We start from the raw sequence: 14,116 nt of genomic DNA on the forward strand, positions 1-14,116 counted from the left end.
CAGCTGGCATGAAGTAGCTTATTTCTACGCCTTCTTACCTTCCAGAGTCCCCACATGTAAAGGGATCCTTTAAGAGCACTCCCTGCCCTTACTAATTCTCAGCACATACATGTGAATTGTCCACAAGATCACTGGTTGCTGTGGGCCAAAACTGTACCAAGAGCTGCCATAAGAGCATACTGGCATAAAAAACCACAGTCCAGTTTTCAAAATTCCTCCATATGCTGCCTAATTACCTAGTATAGAAGTGTTTTTTCTCCATTTTACAAAAGAGGAGATGGATAAAATGCATAAGAACTTACTTCTGCTTTCCTATCCTCAAGGCATAATGTAAGGATAAAAATGAAGTAATAATCCTTCCTGTCCAAACCATCTTCCTAACTCAGCTATGCCTAGTTCCAAATTTTTAGAATGTTAAAGAAATCTCACCCTAAATCACAAGATGGAGTTGATCTTCTCCTGCGTACCATAACTGGGATTAAAGAATCTGAACTTCTCCTCAATAGTCAGTATCTATTTTCTCAGATACTTTGGATTTTCACAAGTTCATTATTCAAAGAATGTTACATGTTTTCTACTGCTGTAATGGCTTTGAACCATTAAGATGCTGACAAATGATGGTAATCAAGCAAAAAAAGGAAGCAGGATGGTCATTGTTTTACAGACAGGAAAAATAAGGGAAAATAAAGTCAACTAATTAATTAAGTTGCTAAAAGAAATTAATGAAGCTAATAAATTTTCCTGTATCTTACAGGAAGAATTGAAACATGAAATCAGTTTCTTAATTTCTAGGTTCATGTTTTACCCATTTTCTCTTTTCATCTGTGCAATCTGGGTTTAAAAGGCATAAGCAGATGTTTTTAGTGACTCAGTGATACCAGTATGTACGTCACAATTGTGTTCACAGGGTTCATGAAGACTTGAATTTGAGCGAAACATCAACCAAAAAGCAGAGAAAATGGAGGTCAAGTCTGCAAAGTAGTATTTTAAATGCAATTCTTCATGCTTGCTCACATCAAGTATTACAGGTCTTTGGTATTGCATATGAATTCAAAGCTGTACACAATCTTCTTGCAGTCTTCATTTATATATACAAGTAGTTAAAGTGATGACAGTGCAAACCAGAGAAAAAATCATGTAAACAGAATGAAAACTTGAAATAGGTTCATCTTAGGCTCTGGTAATTCTGTTTACTCTCCTATCTGCCTTTTCCACACCATTTGTGCAAGGTAAAATTCTAGTTTACTGGAATACTTAGAAGATTTTTGCCTCCAATATATCCTTCAAGGAACGAGAGAGAATAAATCAGATACCATCAGTGAGAAATAAATGTAAAAAGTATACTCATATTCACGTATATTTCCAGAGCATGCTATCCTGTTGTGATTTTGAGGGGGGAAAAACATCAAATCCTTTTGTTAATTTGAAAAATATAGGTCACATACTACCTAAATTGTTGCAAAAGGTAGAAAAAAGTAATTTATACAAGCTACTTTACAAAAATATGACCTAAAAACTTCCTAAAGAAACTGACATATCTAACAGAAATTATCAAAACCATCTGATATTTTCATGTACATGATGCATAAATTTTAAATACATTCAAAAATTTTATTGGAAAGGCACAGTGAACATATTTATAAAAGGAAATGGATACCTATGCCTGTATTTTGGTGGCAATGTATGATCTCTAATCTGTTTGAAGAATATGTCCTGAACCCCCTTTTATCAGTGTTGCACCTTAAAATGAACACAGACACACAAAAACATCTAAAGCAAAGCCTGAGTTACTCCATGTGGGTTGCTGAGTCCTTTTCAGTGAGCACTGCTAGGAGGGAAGTTTTAGGTCAAATTGTTTCTCTCAGTAGCTGTGTGAATTTGACCTGTTCAGGGGTTTTCTGATCTCTCTATAGAGGTCTTGCCCTCTACTGAATAAAATAACTTCTTAATTTTTTTTAAAATTTCCCATTATACAAAGGAATCAATTCAAATGTGAACAAGTGATCTAGATTTCTTCCAGTTCTTCAGGCACCTAAAAAATGAGTGCACAATTCCTAGTTGCTAGACCAAACTCTGTCTTTAAATGTACTGCACAATTCACTCCTCCACAGAGACATTCTGCACGGAGGGATGATGCTGAATTGAAAATGAACAAGAATTCAAAGAGAGGTCATTATATATTTTCTCTAATAAATATTAAATATTTCTCTATTAAATAGGGACTACAAATGTGTGATCTGGGTAGTGCATTTTTGTCATCTTCTAGGTTCCAAGATGTGTTTATAGATTGGTGGGTTTAACTACTTCTTCTAAATAGGTAAAAAAAAAGTTCATCTTGCAGCTAGTCCTGTGTAACTAGGAAATAACTGGGGAATACCTTTGGTTTTAACCGAGGCCCCCTGAAACTACTACTGCATTTAGTAGTTCCTAAGAATAAGGAAGAAAGCATGCAATTTTTTTTGTTTTTTACAGTGACAATGTGAAGAGACTTTGCCCTTTGCTGTGTTAGTGATAAACAAATGAAATGCCAAGGATGATACAAGTTGCAAAGCAAGTGCCCAATACAAATAGTTTGAAAGGTCCATTGAGAGCCATAAAGATGATCAGAGGGTTGGAGCACGTCTCCTATGAATACAGGCTGAGACAATTGAGCTTTTACATCCTGGAGAAGAGCACACTCTGGGGTGACCTAATTGTGTCCTTCCAGTACCTGAAGGGAGCCTACAAGAAAGCTGGAGTTTTGACAGCAGCATGTAGTGACAGGACGAGGGGAAATGGCTTCAAACTGAAAGAGAGTGGATTTGGATTGGATATGAGGTAGAAATTTGCTACAGTGAGGGTGCTGAGCCACTGGCACATGGGTTGAGGAATAAGTTGTGGGTGCCCCTTCCCTGGAAGTGTTCAAGACTAAGTTGGAAGAGAGCTTGAGCAATCTGGTCTAGCGGAAGGTGTCTCTGCTTGTGGCAGGGGGCTTGGAACTAGATGATCTTTAAAGTTCCTTCCCACCCAAGCCATTCTATGATTCTATGAATTATTCCTGAAGATTCAAGACAGCTCCTCTTGTACTAGAACATGATCTCACGTTGTCAGTCCTACAACAACCTCATTTATAGCATAGATTTTTTCCATAGTTAACTGTTTCTGCCACTCATCTTAAGTGGAAAAGGATAAAATAATCATACTTTTGACTCACCAGTTATACTATTTTTCACATATTTGCTATTTTGCAGGAGGTCTCAGCATAAATTAAAAGAGAACATGATGTGCTTTGTATTGTACTAGGGTCTCTGTTTTGCCAGACATTGCACTTGCAAGTAAACTTGTTTATAAAATGCATCGAGTGACTGATGAAAATTATCTATAGAGGAAGGACAGTGGAAAGAAATGTGGTGTGTACTTTTGTTTAACATTTCTTTTGCACAAAAGTATTTGCTGCCTGCAAACACTTTTGCAGTTAAAGAAATACCTTTCATGACATGTCCAAATATTTGAATGCTAGCTGTGAGTGTTCCACTGCTAAATTTAACACTGACTCTGGCTGGCAGCAAGATTTTCTTTTTTCATATCTTTCTCTCTTATTTGTCTTTTAAATTGGTATGCTCTGCTTTCCTCCTTAATATCTTGAAGAGTTGAAAAATGGCTAGGCAATAAATAGTGATTTTCTGCATTTAGTTGTGGAAAACAGAATTCAGCTTTAATCATTGGAAGTGTTTTCCACAGGCTTAATGAAAAGTGATCTGAGAAAAATTTGCATGCTTAATAACAGGTACAACTTCACTTTTTTTCCATTTATGCTCTAAACATAATCACCCTAACTGATTCCTTAACCCATGAAGAGTAATGGATCAAATTCTGGTACAAATTGATAAGAAGTTTGGTTCTGTTTTCTTAGTTCAAATCAGAAATAAATGGAAGTCAAGGGCTTTTGGGAGCCAGAGTACTGAGATCACAAGTTTATGTCAGTTTATGAGACTGGTGATGACAACAAATGTAATGTTTTTCTTCTAAAATTATTTATAGGTAACCCACTATTAACCAGCAAAGTCAATGTTATAATAAATGTTTTGGATGTCAACGAGTTTCCTCCTGAAATTTCAGTTCCCTATGAGACATCTGTATGTGAAAATGCCAAGCCAGGACAGGTATTTCAAATTTGTGATGCTTACTCTTTTGCTTTTCCTTTCCTTATTATTTATAGAAGTAGAAATTTCTGGGTTTAAAAATTATATCATGGGCAGAATTCTTCTACAAACAAAATGTCTGTGTTGGAAATACATATTGGAATTCTGTTTCTTGACTTTTATGGTCAATTTGCAGTCTATTTTTTTTTTAAATTTCTCCAATTGTATGGGCCTGAGCCTCCCTTTATTGTGCATTTAATAGCTATGAGAGGAGAAAGAATCCCTTTTCCAAAGGGATTTTAAAGGGTTGTAACTGTGACAGGAGTAGTAGCAGATGAAGTGAAGCATAACCATTCTACCAAAAGCCATCACCAGCATTTTATTATAAACAATAAATAATAAATACTGTGAATATACAGTAAATGTTTCTGATTTTTATCAGATATGTCAAAGCAAGACCTTCTGAGTTCTCTGGTGGTTATAGAATTCAGACTTCTTGCCTCCATTGTGCAGTGTTTTAAAGGAATGACAGTAATCCAACAAGATCTCACTTTCAACACTTTTGTTTGATTTTCACTTTGCACTTCTACAAAACTGCTTCTTTTAGAAGAGTGAACTGATTCTGAATTAATCTGGTTTCAGGTGATACAGACCATCACTGCAGCAGATAAAGATTTGTCACCAGCTGGGCAAAGGTTTTCCTTCAAACTGTCATCTGAGGCTTCCAACAAACCAAACTTCACAGTCCATGACTACAGAAGTAAGTTGGTTACCCATAACTCTCTTTCAGAGCAGCAGACTGTAGTTACAATGACAAATATGTTTACTTTCAATTACAGTTGTGTCTGCAGAACCTAACATTTTTCTTTGACATTTCTAATTGCTAAACTATCTGGGATTTATATTAATATAAATTCAGGTCTTGCACCTTTTCTTATTTTTAGGGGCAGGAATTGTCAGAACACCAAAGGCTGAGATTTCCCTACAGGCCTTCAAAAACACTGCTACCTGTTTTAGTTTCTTCCTTTTATCATTCAGTATCTCAGGAAGAATCCATATGCCAATGAAGGTATACCTTTAAACAAGGCACTATTGCTGTCTTGTTTAAATACTATGATTTTGCTAACCATTTTCAAAGTACCCAGATATTGTGCTTTCTTGAGGATATGTAATCCCGCAGAAGAGTGAGTTCTAAATATCTACAGAGCTGCTGAGGTACACCATCCTTAAAAACTTGTAAATTTGTACGACTGACATCCCTGATTTTTCTTCAAATTTTTGTCATAACTGAATATCCTTTTTCCTACTTTTTAACTTGAACTCTTTTGTTAGATGACAAAAAAAAAAAAAAAAACCACAATTTTTTTCTTTCTACTGTAAGGATCTTCAAGGATGTAGTCTTGTGAACAGACACAGCTAAACCAAAATTGTAGCAAATTTTCATCACTAACTAATTTAATCAAATAAGAAAAAAAGAAGTATTTAAGCTATTAGATGATCTTTAAATTTAAATTGCACTTCAAAAAAAGAACATCTAAAGTTATTCAACAAAGTTCAAAAACATTTGACTGTGCAGGTTATAAATATCACTATCTAAAAAATTACATAATTCTTAATTTTTTAATTGCTGTTTTCAATTTAAATTTGAGGTTACATAGGTCATAAGGTAAAGGTTCCTTTCTTGTGAATTAAGTGACCCAAGCCCTTAAAAGTGCTAGAAATGAATAATACACCAATTGAAATAATTATGAAGGCCTTTTTTTCAACCTTTTAAAAATGTATTTAAATTATGTATATGGTCCACATAACTTTTGAAGCCATGCATTATTGACATTGTTATGTAATAGAAAACTAAAGCCAACTACATAAGGTAACCACTATTAACCCTGAAGAAACTTCAGGAAAAAATAAATTTGAAAAAACAAACTGTGCCTCTTTTCTCTTTATGTATAGCTCTCCTATGAGGCTGATACAATGAAAATGGTTTATTCTGAAACTAAATAGTGACTTTTATCTTTGCGTGTCATAGGTAGTTAAAAAGACTGAACTGGTGAGCCAAGAACTTCCCTTAAGGTTTCTTAAATAGAGAATATAGTGAAACCATTCATAATATTGTAGACATGAATAATAGTATCTTATAAAACCAAAACTATGTAGATCTAACGCATTTTATCAAATGGCATTCAAACAGTTTTCTTGAGACAGAGAGCTCAATGAATATGAAGGAGGACTTTACAACAGATCCAGGTTCCCTTACTTCTGTTCTTGGAAGATTAGGGCATTACTTTGCTCTGGAACATATTTTAAGGCCCATATGGGTAGAATCTTCACAATTATATAGTCTTAGAACATAAATACTATGTATTTCTAAATACCTTTAATTTATTTTTTTTATAAATATTTCTTTAAAGTAAGAGCTTTAACTTATTTTTTTTTCATCTCTGTTTCTTCAAATATCCTTTAACTTCAACAAGGATTATGGTTTTTTTTTTTTTGTTTTTTAAAATAATAATTACGAACTTCTGCTTTAAAAAGAAGTCTTCTCAGGTAATTTTAACAGATTTAATTCATCAAAATAATTTTTAAACTTAGTAAGTCTATACGATAATTAGAGCTTTTGTAAAAAGTGTGTGAGGTTGGTGAGGAAATTGTTCAAATATTATTAGATAATTAAATTTCCCTGTTTAAACCAGTAATGTTGACACTGAAATGATTTGGATCTCAGTAATCTGTTAATGAAGTTTCATTACTGTATAAAATCAAATGCAATATTCTGATAAAGTGGAAACCACAAGATATAAAATTTTAAAAGCATTTCTTAACACTTAAAAACAAAAAGAAAAATAAAAAAGAAGTATGCAATTTGTTACAATGTAAGGAACAAAAAAAAAAGCCATAAAAACCTTTTTTTTTCATTATTGATGATTAGCAAAGATATTAGGAAAAAATCTGTCCAAACAAAAGTCCTGTCTTGCAATTTCATCTGCCTTTTGTTGGCCAAAAAAGGTGGAGAATGGTCTGTTCTGTGCACAATTTAGAGGTGTAGTAACACAACCTTATTTTCACTGGAGAAACCTTTTAAAGACAAATTCCATTTTCTTTTAAGTTAGAAATTATGTTAGTAACAAGCAGGTACATTGTGAAAGCAATTTTTTTCCATTTTTTGAGGACACAGTGTTGTTCACTGTAGTACAATTAGTGCTTTTACAAGTAAAGGTGGAATTTAAAATTTTTAAATATACCAAGAAGCACTAATCCCTGTGTTATTCTATACAACTGAAAATCATGGGTGTTCTGATACCTCAGCAGGTGTAGCTTCAGCAGCTATTCCTGTGCTGCACCCAAGAGAAGCCAGGCCCCGAACTTCAGAATATAACTAAATGAGTTGTGGAGTGAGACAGAAGCTCAAGGTTGCCTTTCAGCAGCACTGAGACCAATCCACTGTGTTAATTGTTAATAGAAGTGATGCCCTGGCAGAGCTGGAGCTCTTCCAAAGGGAGTGCAAATGCTTTGCTTTGCTGGCCTCACTCTGCTCTCTGGAGGGCAGCTTCCATGTGGAGTACACTCCATTGCTCATGTGACAGACAGAATTTCCTTTTCTCACACATAGCCTATAAATTAATTTATTGCCAACAGATTGAAGAACCAGAAGCTATCTCAGCTTTTCTAGACTCTCCTGTGTAGAGTTCAAACACTTACCTGTGTCCATATTTTCAAAAGAACTATGAACAATTGAAAGGGGTCATAAAAGAGCAACAAAAACTGTTCAAAACCAAGGAGATAAGAGGTTTATCTGATTGATTCTTCTCAAAGGAGGATGGAAAATAATTTAGTTGCATTGTAAGCTTTTAAAGTGATCTTCAGTGTTTCAATTAGAAGAAAAAATAAAAGAATATGAATAATTCTAATCATAGAAATATGGAAAAAATAATAGAAATAAGATTTAACTGAATGTCTTCAAATTAGTTCCTTAACTTTTTATACAGTGCAAGTGATTATAGAGAGAAATAAAAAGCTGAAGATGGAAGCTGGTTTGATTCAAACTATTCTGAGATATTTTTTCCTTTTCAAAACTAAGTGTAACTGAACTTGACCTGTCCATGTTTGAGTTTGATGAAAAGGAGGTGTCTGAAGTATTTTTTTAATCTATGCACCTTCTCAATGGCATCTAATCATAACATATCTAATTTTGGACATTTAGGGTTCCGTCTAATTGTCCTTAATTAGAACTCCATACCAGTATTTGAGCGTGAAATTCAGCACCCTTAATCCTTTTACCTTGTATCAAACCTCTGAGGCATGAAAACCATCATGTGACATCTTGTAAAAAATGTAATTAAAAATATATGTGAGATGGAAAAATGGTAATTGCAGCAGTTTACTTTCATTTAGTTCTGTCATCTCATTAATTCCCTGTCAAATTAATTTTAGTTTTGTTTTTAATGTATATATATTCATCTTTACATCAATTGCTTGCTACTTTGATTCAGAAAAGCATCAATAACTGACTGTGAAGCAACAACAAAGTCTAGAAGTGGATTAATTGATGGAAACTGTACTGAATTTTTAGTACTCAGTTAATTTCTCTAGTTATTTTTAATGCGGAAGGAAGGCTAAAATGATTGCATAATGTCCAGGTGTATTTTTTTGTATTTTTAGGGAAATTAAGTTGACTCAGACATGATTCTAAATTCATACCAAATCAAAATCCTTTGGACCACAGGCTTAGAATATAAGGAGATCAGGTGAAAAAACTGAAAAGTCTTCAGAAGCATGCTTTTAATGTTTTGTTTGGGGTTTTTTAAATTATTTTTGTCTTCTTTGAAATTTCAGCTCTTAAAAGGTTTACAAGAAAAGGAAAATTGTTTCAGGCTCTGAAAAAAATAACTGTACCGGTCAGAATACAATGCCTTCTGTAATGGCAAAGCAAGGCAATTATGTAATGCTTGTAATTCACCAAGGTTCAAATATGAAATACCAGCTTATTACTGAAGGTGATATAGGCTAAAATATGGAGTGAAGTACACAATAAAACCCTGCTAATGACTGTCATGTTTTACAGACAACACAGCTGGGATTGAAACCAGGAGAAATGGCTACAGCAGAAGGCAGCAAGAGCTGTACTTTCTTCCGATAGTAATTGAAGACAGCAGTTACCCTGTCCAGAGCAGCACAAACACTCTGACCATCCGTGTTTGCAGATGTGATTCTGATGGCACCATCCAGTCCTGCAATGTGGAAGCAATCTTCTTACCAGTCGGCCTCAGCACAGGAGCTTTGATTGCAATCTTGTTGTGTATTGTTATACTTCTAGGTTAGTTCTCATGAAACCCTGCAAAGTGCTTTACTATGATTATTCACTAGCTTCCCCTAGTTTTTAACAAAAGCCATAGAAAATGTGCAGCAGTTTATTTCTAGAATACCCCAAAACACTGCTCATGACCATGAATCTGCTAATCCATGCTATATCACTTATTACATTAGTTTTCAGAGGAACCCAAATCATAATTTTTTCTCTGAAATTATTTTCAATATCTTTATTAAAAGATCCATTTTTTAGATTATTACTGAGGTAGACAAGTCCTACTGACAGTAACAGCAGTAAGAACATAGTAAGAGCTTTTATTTAATTCTTCATGCTCACTTAAGCAAAAAGAGAATGAAGAAATGGAAGAGGAGAAAGCAATTGTAACAGACTGTTACTGGCCACATCTATTTAAAGCTTCACAGGAAGCTTTTTGATTTTAGGCAGGCATTGATTTCATAAGGTGGCGTTATTATTTGTTCTAACTTATATTTACGTACTGTCTTATAAACAGCCTATCCAAAGTGCATCTTACTTGGAATATAGCCTGAAGTAACTGCTAATGAAATAAAATCAACTTTAAAGCTTATACAGGCACCATGTGGGCTTCAGAAATCAGACTCAGTCTTACAGATGTTGGCCTATGCCTTGTTTTGATACTAATGGCTTCCAAGGTCACATGATAGTCTAATGTATACCCAAAAATAGATCCTGACACAGAATATATAACATGTGAATATCTCATTACATTTGGATGATGTAGGTGCCACTTAAGTAAATTACTAAAGACTCAGGGTTGCATAAATAGCTTCTGAGTAATAGTGGGTATAAGTCAGGATTTCTGCTCTGTGTCAAAAAGTAATGTTGTGAGAAAAAATATTATTTCAAATCAGAACAAGAATGGCCAATGGTCACTCTTCCCATGGAGTAGCAATTAAATTCAGAAATATACTCATTCTGAAGAATTTAAAACAAAACCAAAAACTAAGTAAACCAAATAACTTATGTGAGTATTTTGAAGCAAGAAGAATGCTGTCTCCTTTGACACAATTCCAGTTAGAGCAGGGTGAATACCCCACAACATCTCTGTGCAACATATTCTACTGCTTGACATCCTGGTGATAAAGAAACCTTTTATTTCTAACATTTTAATGGACTTTTCCACATTTCATTTTGTGCCCATTGCCTCTTCTCCTGTGACAGGACACCCCTCAGAAAAGCCCGGCTCTGTTTACTTCCATCCATCAGGTATTTATGCACATTGGTAAGATCCCTCTGTGCCTTCTCCAAAAGGAGCAGACCTGGCTCTCTTAGTCTCTGCTTGTGTGGCAGATGGTCCCATCCCTTAGTCATCTTTGTGGGCCTACATTGGCCTCACTTCAGGGAGTCCATGTCCATCTTTTAGTGAGGAGCCCAGAACTGGGCCCGGAACTCCAACCCTGCATAAGCAGAGGTGAGCAGAGGGCAATGACCATCTCACTAGACCTGCTAGCAGTGTTTCTCCTAATGCAGTCCCAAATGCTGTTGATCTTCTTTGATAGAAGGGCATGTTCATGGCTCATGGTGAGCTTGTTGTCCACCAGGATTGCAGGGCCTCATCCATCAAGCTGCTTTCTGGTCAGTTGGCCAACAGCATCTTCAGTAAGCAATTACTCCTCTCTGTGTGTGGGACTTGGAATTTCTATTTGTTGAACATCATTGAGTTCCTTTTGGCCCACTCCCTCAGCCTGATGAGATCCCTTTGAACAGTGGCAAAACTACTCTTTTTTATTGCCTGAAAATTTGCTGAGGGTGCACTCAATCCCACCATCCAGGCTATTTATGAAAGTATCAAACAAAAGTAGTCCCAGTACCAAATCTTGTGCTACTTTACTAGAGACTGGCCTCAATCTGGTCTTTGAAATATTGTTCACAACCTTTACAGTCTGGCAGTTTGGCAGCTTTGCAATCCACCTCACCATCTGCTTGGATAGTCCTCACTTTCAGGTTTTCTGAGAAGATTGTTATGAAAGACAATATCAAAAGCTTTGCTAGAGTTAGGATAATATTACTGCACTTTTCTCCCTTCATCAACCAGTCACCTTATTGTAGAAGGCTATCAAGTGAGTTAAGCACAATTTCATCTTCATAAATCCGTCCCTGTTACTCTTATGCCCCTTCTTAGTTTCCAGAATTATTTTCTCCATAATTTTCCTAAAAATCAAGGTGAGAGTGGCTGCTCTAGTTCCTTAACTCATTCTACTTGCCCTACTTGAAGACAGGAGTGACACTTGCTGCAGTTGTCAGAAACCTTTCCCAGTCACCATGACCTTTCAGAAATTATCACAAATAGCCTCACAACGATAGCAGCCACCTTCCTCATCATTCATATCTGTATCTCACCATATCCCATGCTCTTGTGCTTCCAGTTTGTTCAAGTATTTTCTGACCTGATCCTCTTCCACCAAGGATTAGGTCTTCTTTCTTCCTTCTGGTCTCAGAGACATGAAATTACTGAAGGAGAACTTTACAGAAAAAAGACAGTCAAAGAAGTTTCTGGCTGGGTTGGCCTTTTCCATGTCATTTGGCAACAGCTCCTCTGCCCCATTCAGCAATGGGCCCACCTTTACCTTTCTACCCTTTCTTTCTGTCTTACTTGTACTAGCCCTTCTTGCTGCCTTTTGTGTCCCTCCTGAGACAGCACCATGTGGGCTTTGTCTTTCCTTACCTCATTCCTGTGTGTTCAGACTAGCACTGCATATTCCTCCTGGCTCACCTGTCGCTGTTTTCAACTCTTAGATGCCTCTTTTTTATCACTGAGTTTAAATAAGAGCTTCTTATTCATCAATGCAGGCTTTCTGCTGCCTTTTCTTGATCTTCTGCTCCTCAGTTTGGATCATTATTGAGTTTGGAGGACATGATACTTGAAAACCAACCAGCTGTCCTAGACCTTTCTTCTTCCCAGAACGTTATAACAAGTAATTTTTTGAAGCAGATCCCTGAAGAGCTGAAGTGTACTGTATAAAAAGATACAGTAGGATTTTTTTTCTGTGTTCCAAAAATTCAAAATTTGAAATTATTCAAATTATTTATTATTCAAAATTCAATTTCTTTTTTCTGTAATACTCTTTGGGTTGGGGTTTTGGTTTAGTTTTTTATTCTTTTCTTCAAAGTGTAAATTTAGGGTTCTTTTCTTTATTTTTCTATGCAAAATATTTTTTTAAAATATTTTTAAATGTCTCTCTGAACTAAAAACCTGAAGTCCTTTTCAATTCAATTAGTTTGTAGAGCAGGCCAGCAGGAAACTTATTTGATGCTTCCTCCAGCAATTCCTCCAGTACAGCAATCACTTAGGAAAGTTAGATTCGTATGTCAAAGAGCATATAATTTTTCATTGGCTACAGCACTGCTAAGCACTGCTCTTTTCTAAGGACAAAAGTCCCTTTGATTGCTTGTGGCTTTCAAAGAAAGATATAATGATGTGTCGTCAGACTATCAAATTATTTCTCTGCATGTCTTAACTTCAGTTGTCTCTCATTACAGTTATTGTAGTACTGTATGTAGCACTACGGAGGCAGAAGAAGAAAGACACCCTGATGACCTCTAAAGAAGACATCAGAGATAATGTTATCCATTATGATGATGAAGGAGGTGGAGAAGAGGACACCCAGGCTTTTGACATTGGTGCCCTGAGGAATCCCAAAGTGATTGAAGATAATAAAATGCGCAGGGACATAAAACCAGACACCTTGCGTTTTACGCGCCACAGACCACCAGCAGAAGATAACACAGACATAAGAGATTTCATTAATCAAAGGCTGCAGGAAAATGATGTAGATCCATCTGCACCCCCTTATGACTCCTTGGCAACGTATGCTTATGAAGGAAATGGATCTGTTGCAGAGTCTCTCAGCTCTATAGACTCACTCACAACAGAGGCAGATCAGGATTATGACTATCTGAGTGATTGGGGACCTCGCTTTAAGATCTTGGCAGATATGTTTGGAGAAGAAAGTTATAACCCTGACAAAGTCACTTAAGTACAACTACAACAGTGAAACAAAAAGAAAAGCAAACCAACAGCAAAATTAGAAGATAAACCTAAGCTTTATATAAGACACAATTACTTTGATTATAAAAGACAGAAATTGTTTCCAGCAAGTTACTACATTTATCATACCGTCAGCTTTGGTTTGATTTGAGAAAGAATGATAAATCCTGTAATATACACAGGTTTTTGTTGTTGTTATTTTGTTACTCTGGAATTACACTGAGACAAGCTCAGGCCTACAAGGTGCAGTTTACTGACCTGACTTAGAAAGAAGGTAGCTTTCTGGCATCATGGTGGAAGAGTGGTAGCTTTTTCGTAATTCCACTAAAGTGCCTATTGAAACTTTTATCATTTAAGTGGTAAGCTGTCTGCTGTGATGGTGTTACAAAACTGAATGGTAAATCAAACATGAACTTTAAGACAAGAAGCAATAGCAACATGCTGACTTCTTTTAGAAAAAAACGGAGATCACTTCCTGGAGTATCTAATGACTAGAACTGTGGGGGAGGAGGGGGGTGTGTACATTGTGTTTGGGGGTTACGTTTGTTGTTTTTTTTTTTAAAAAAACAATATGTTAAGACATCATATTTCCTCTTCCAAAGTTTCACTGAGAATTTAAATTTAAAATGCTATTGCTCACTTTGAAGATGTAAAGCCCAA

The 14,116-nt window shown here is 35.7% G+C and overlaps 1 protein-coding gene across 2 annotated transcripts in view; it reads left to right on the forward strand.

Moving 5' to 3' along the window:
• Positions 1 to 13,869, forward strand: part of CDH12 (cadherin 12) — a 153,845-nt gene extending 139,976 nt beyond the window's left edge. For both annotated transcript variants that reach the window (XM_059469163.1, XM_059469171.1), the window contains 4 exons: positions 4,021 to 4,142; positions 4,764 to 4,881; positions 9,184 to 9,435; positions 12,949 to 13,869. In XM_059469163.1, coding sequence (XP_059325146.1) covers positions 4,021 to 4,142; positions 4,764 to 4,881; positions 9,184 to 9,435; positions 12,949 to 13,445 — 989 coding nt within the window. In that variant the 3' untranslated portion in view covers positions 13,446 to 13,869. The remainder of the gene's footprint in view (positions 1 to 4,020; positions 4,143 to 4,763; positions 4,882 to 9,183; positions 9,436 to 12,948) is intronic.
• The last annotated feature ends 247 nt before the right edge of the window (positions 13,870 to 14,116 follow it).

Source organism: Ammospiza nelsoni, chromosome 1 (assembly GCF_027579445.1).
Source record: "Ammospiza nelsoni isolate bAmmNel1 chromosome 1, bAmmNel1.pri, whole genome shotgun sequence".
Taxonomy (NCBI): Eukaryota; Metazoa; Chordata; class Aves; order Passeriformes; family Passerellidae; genus Ammospiza; species Ammospiza nelsoni.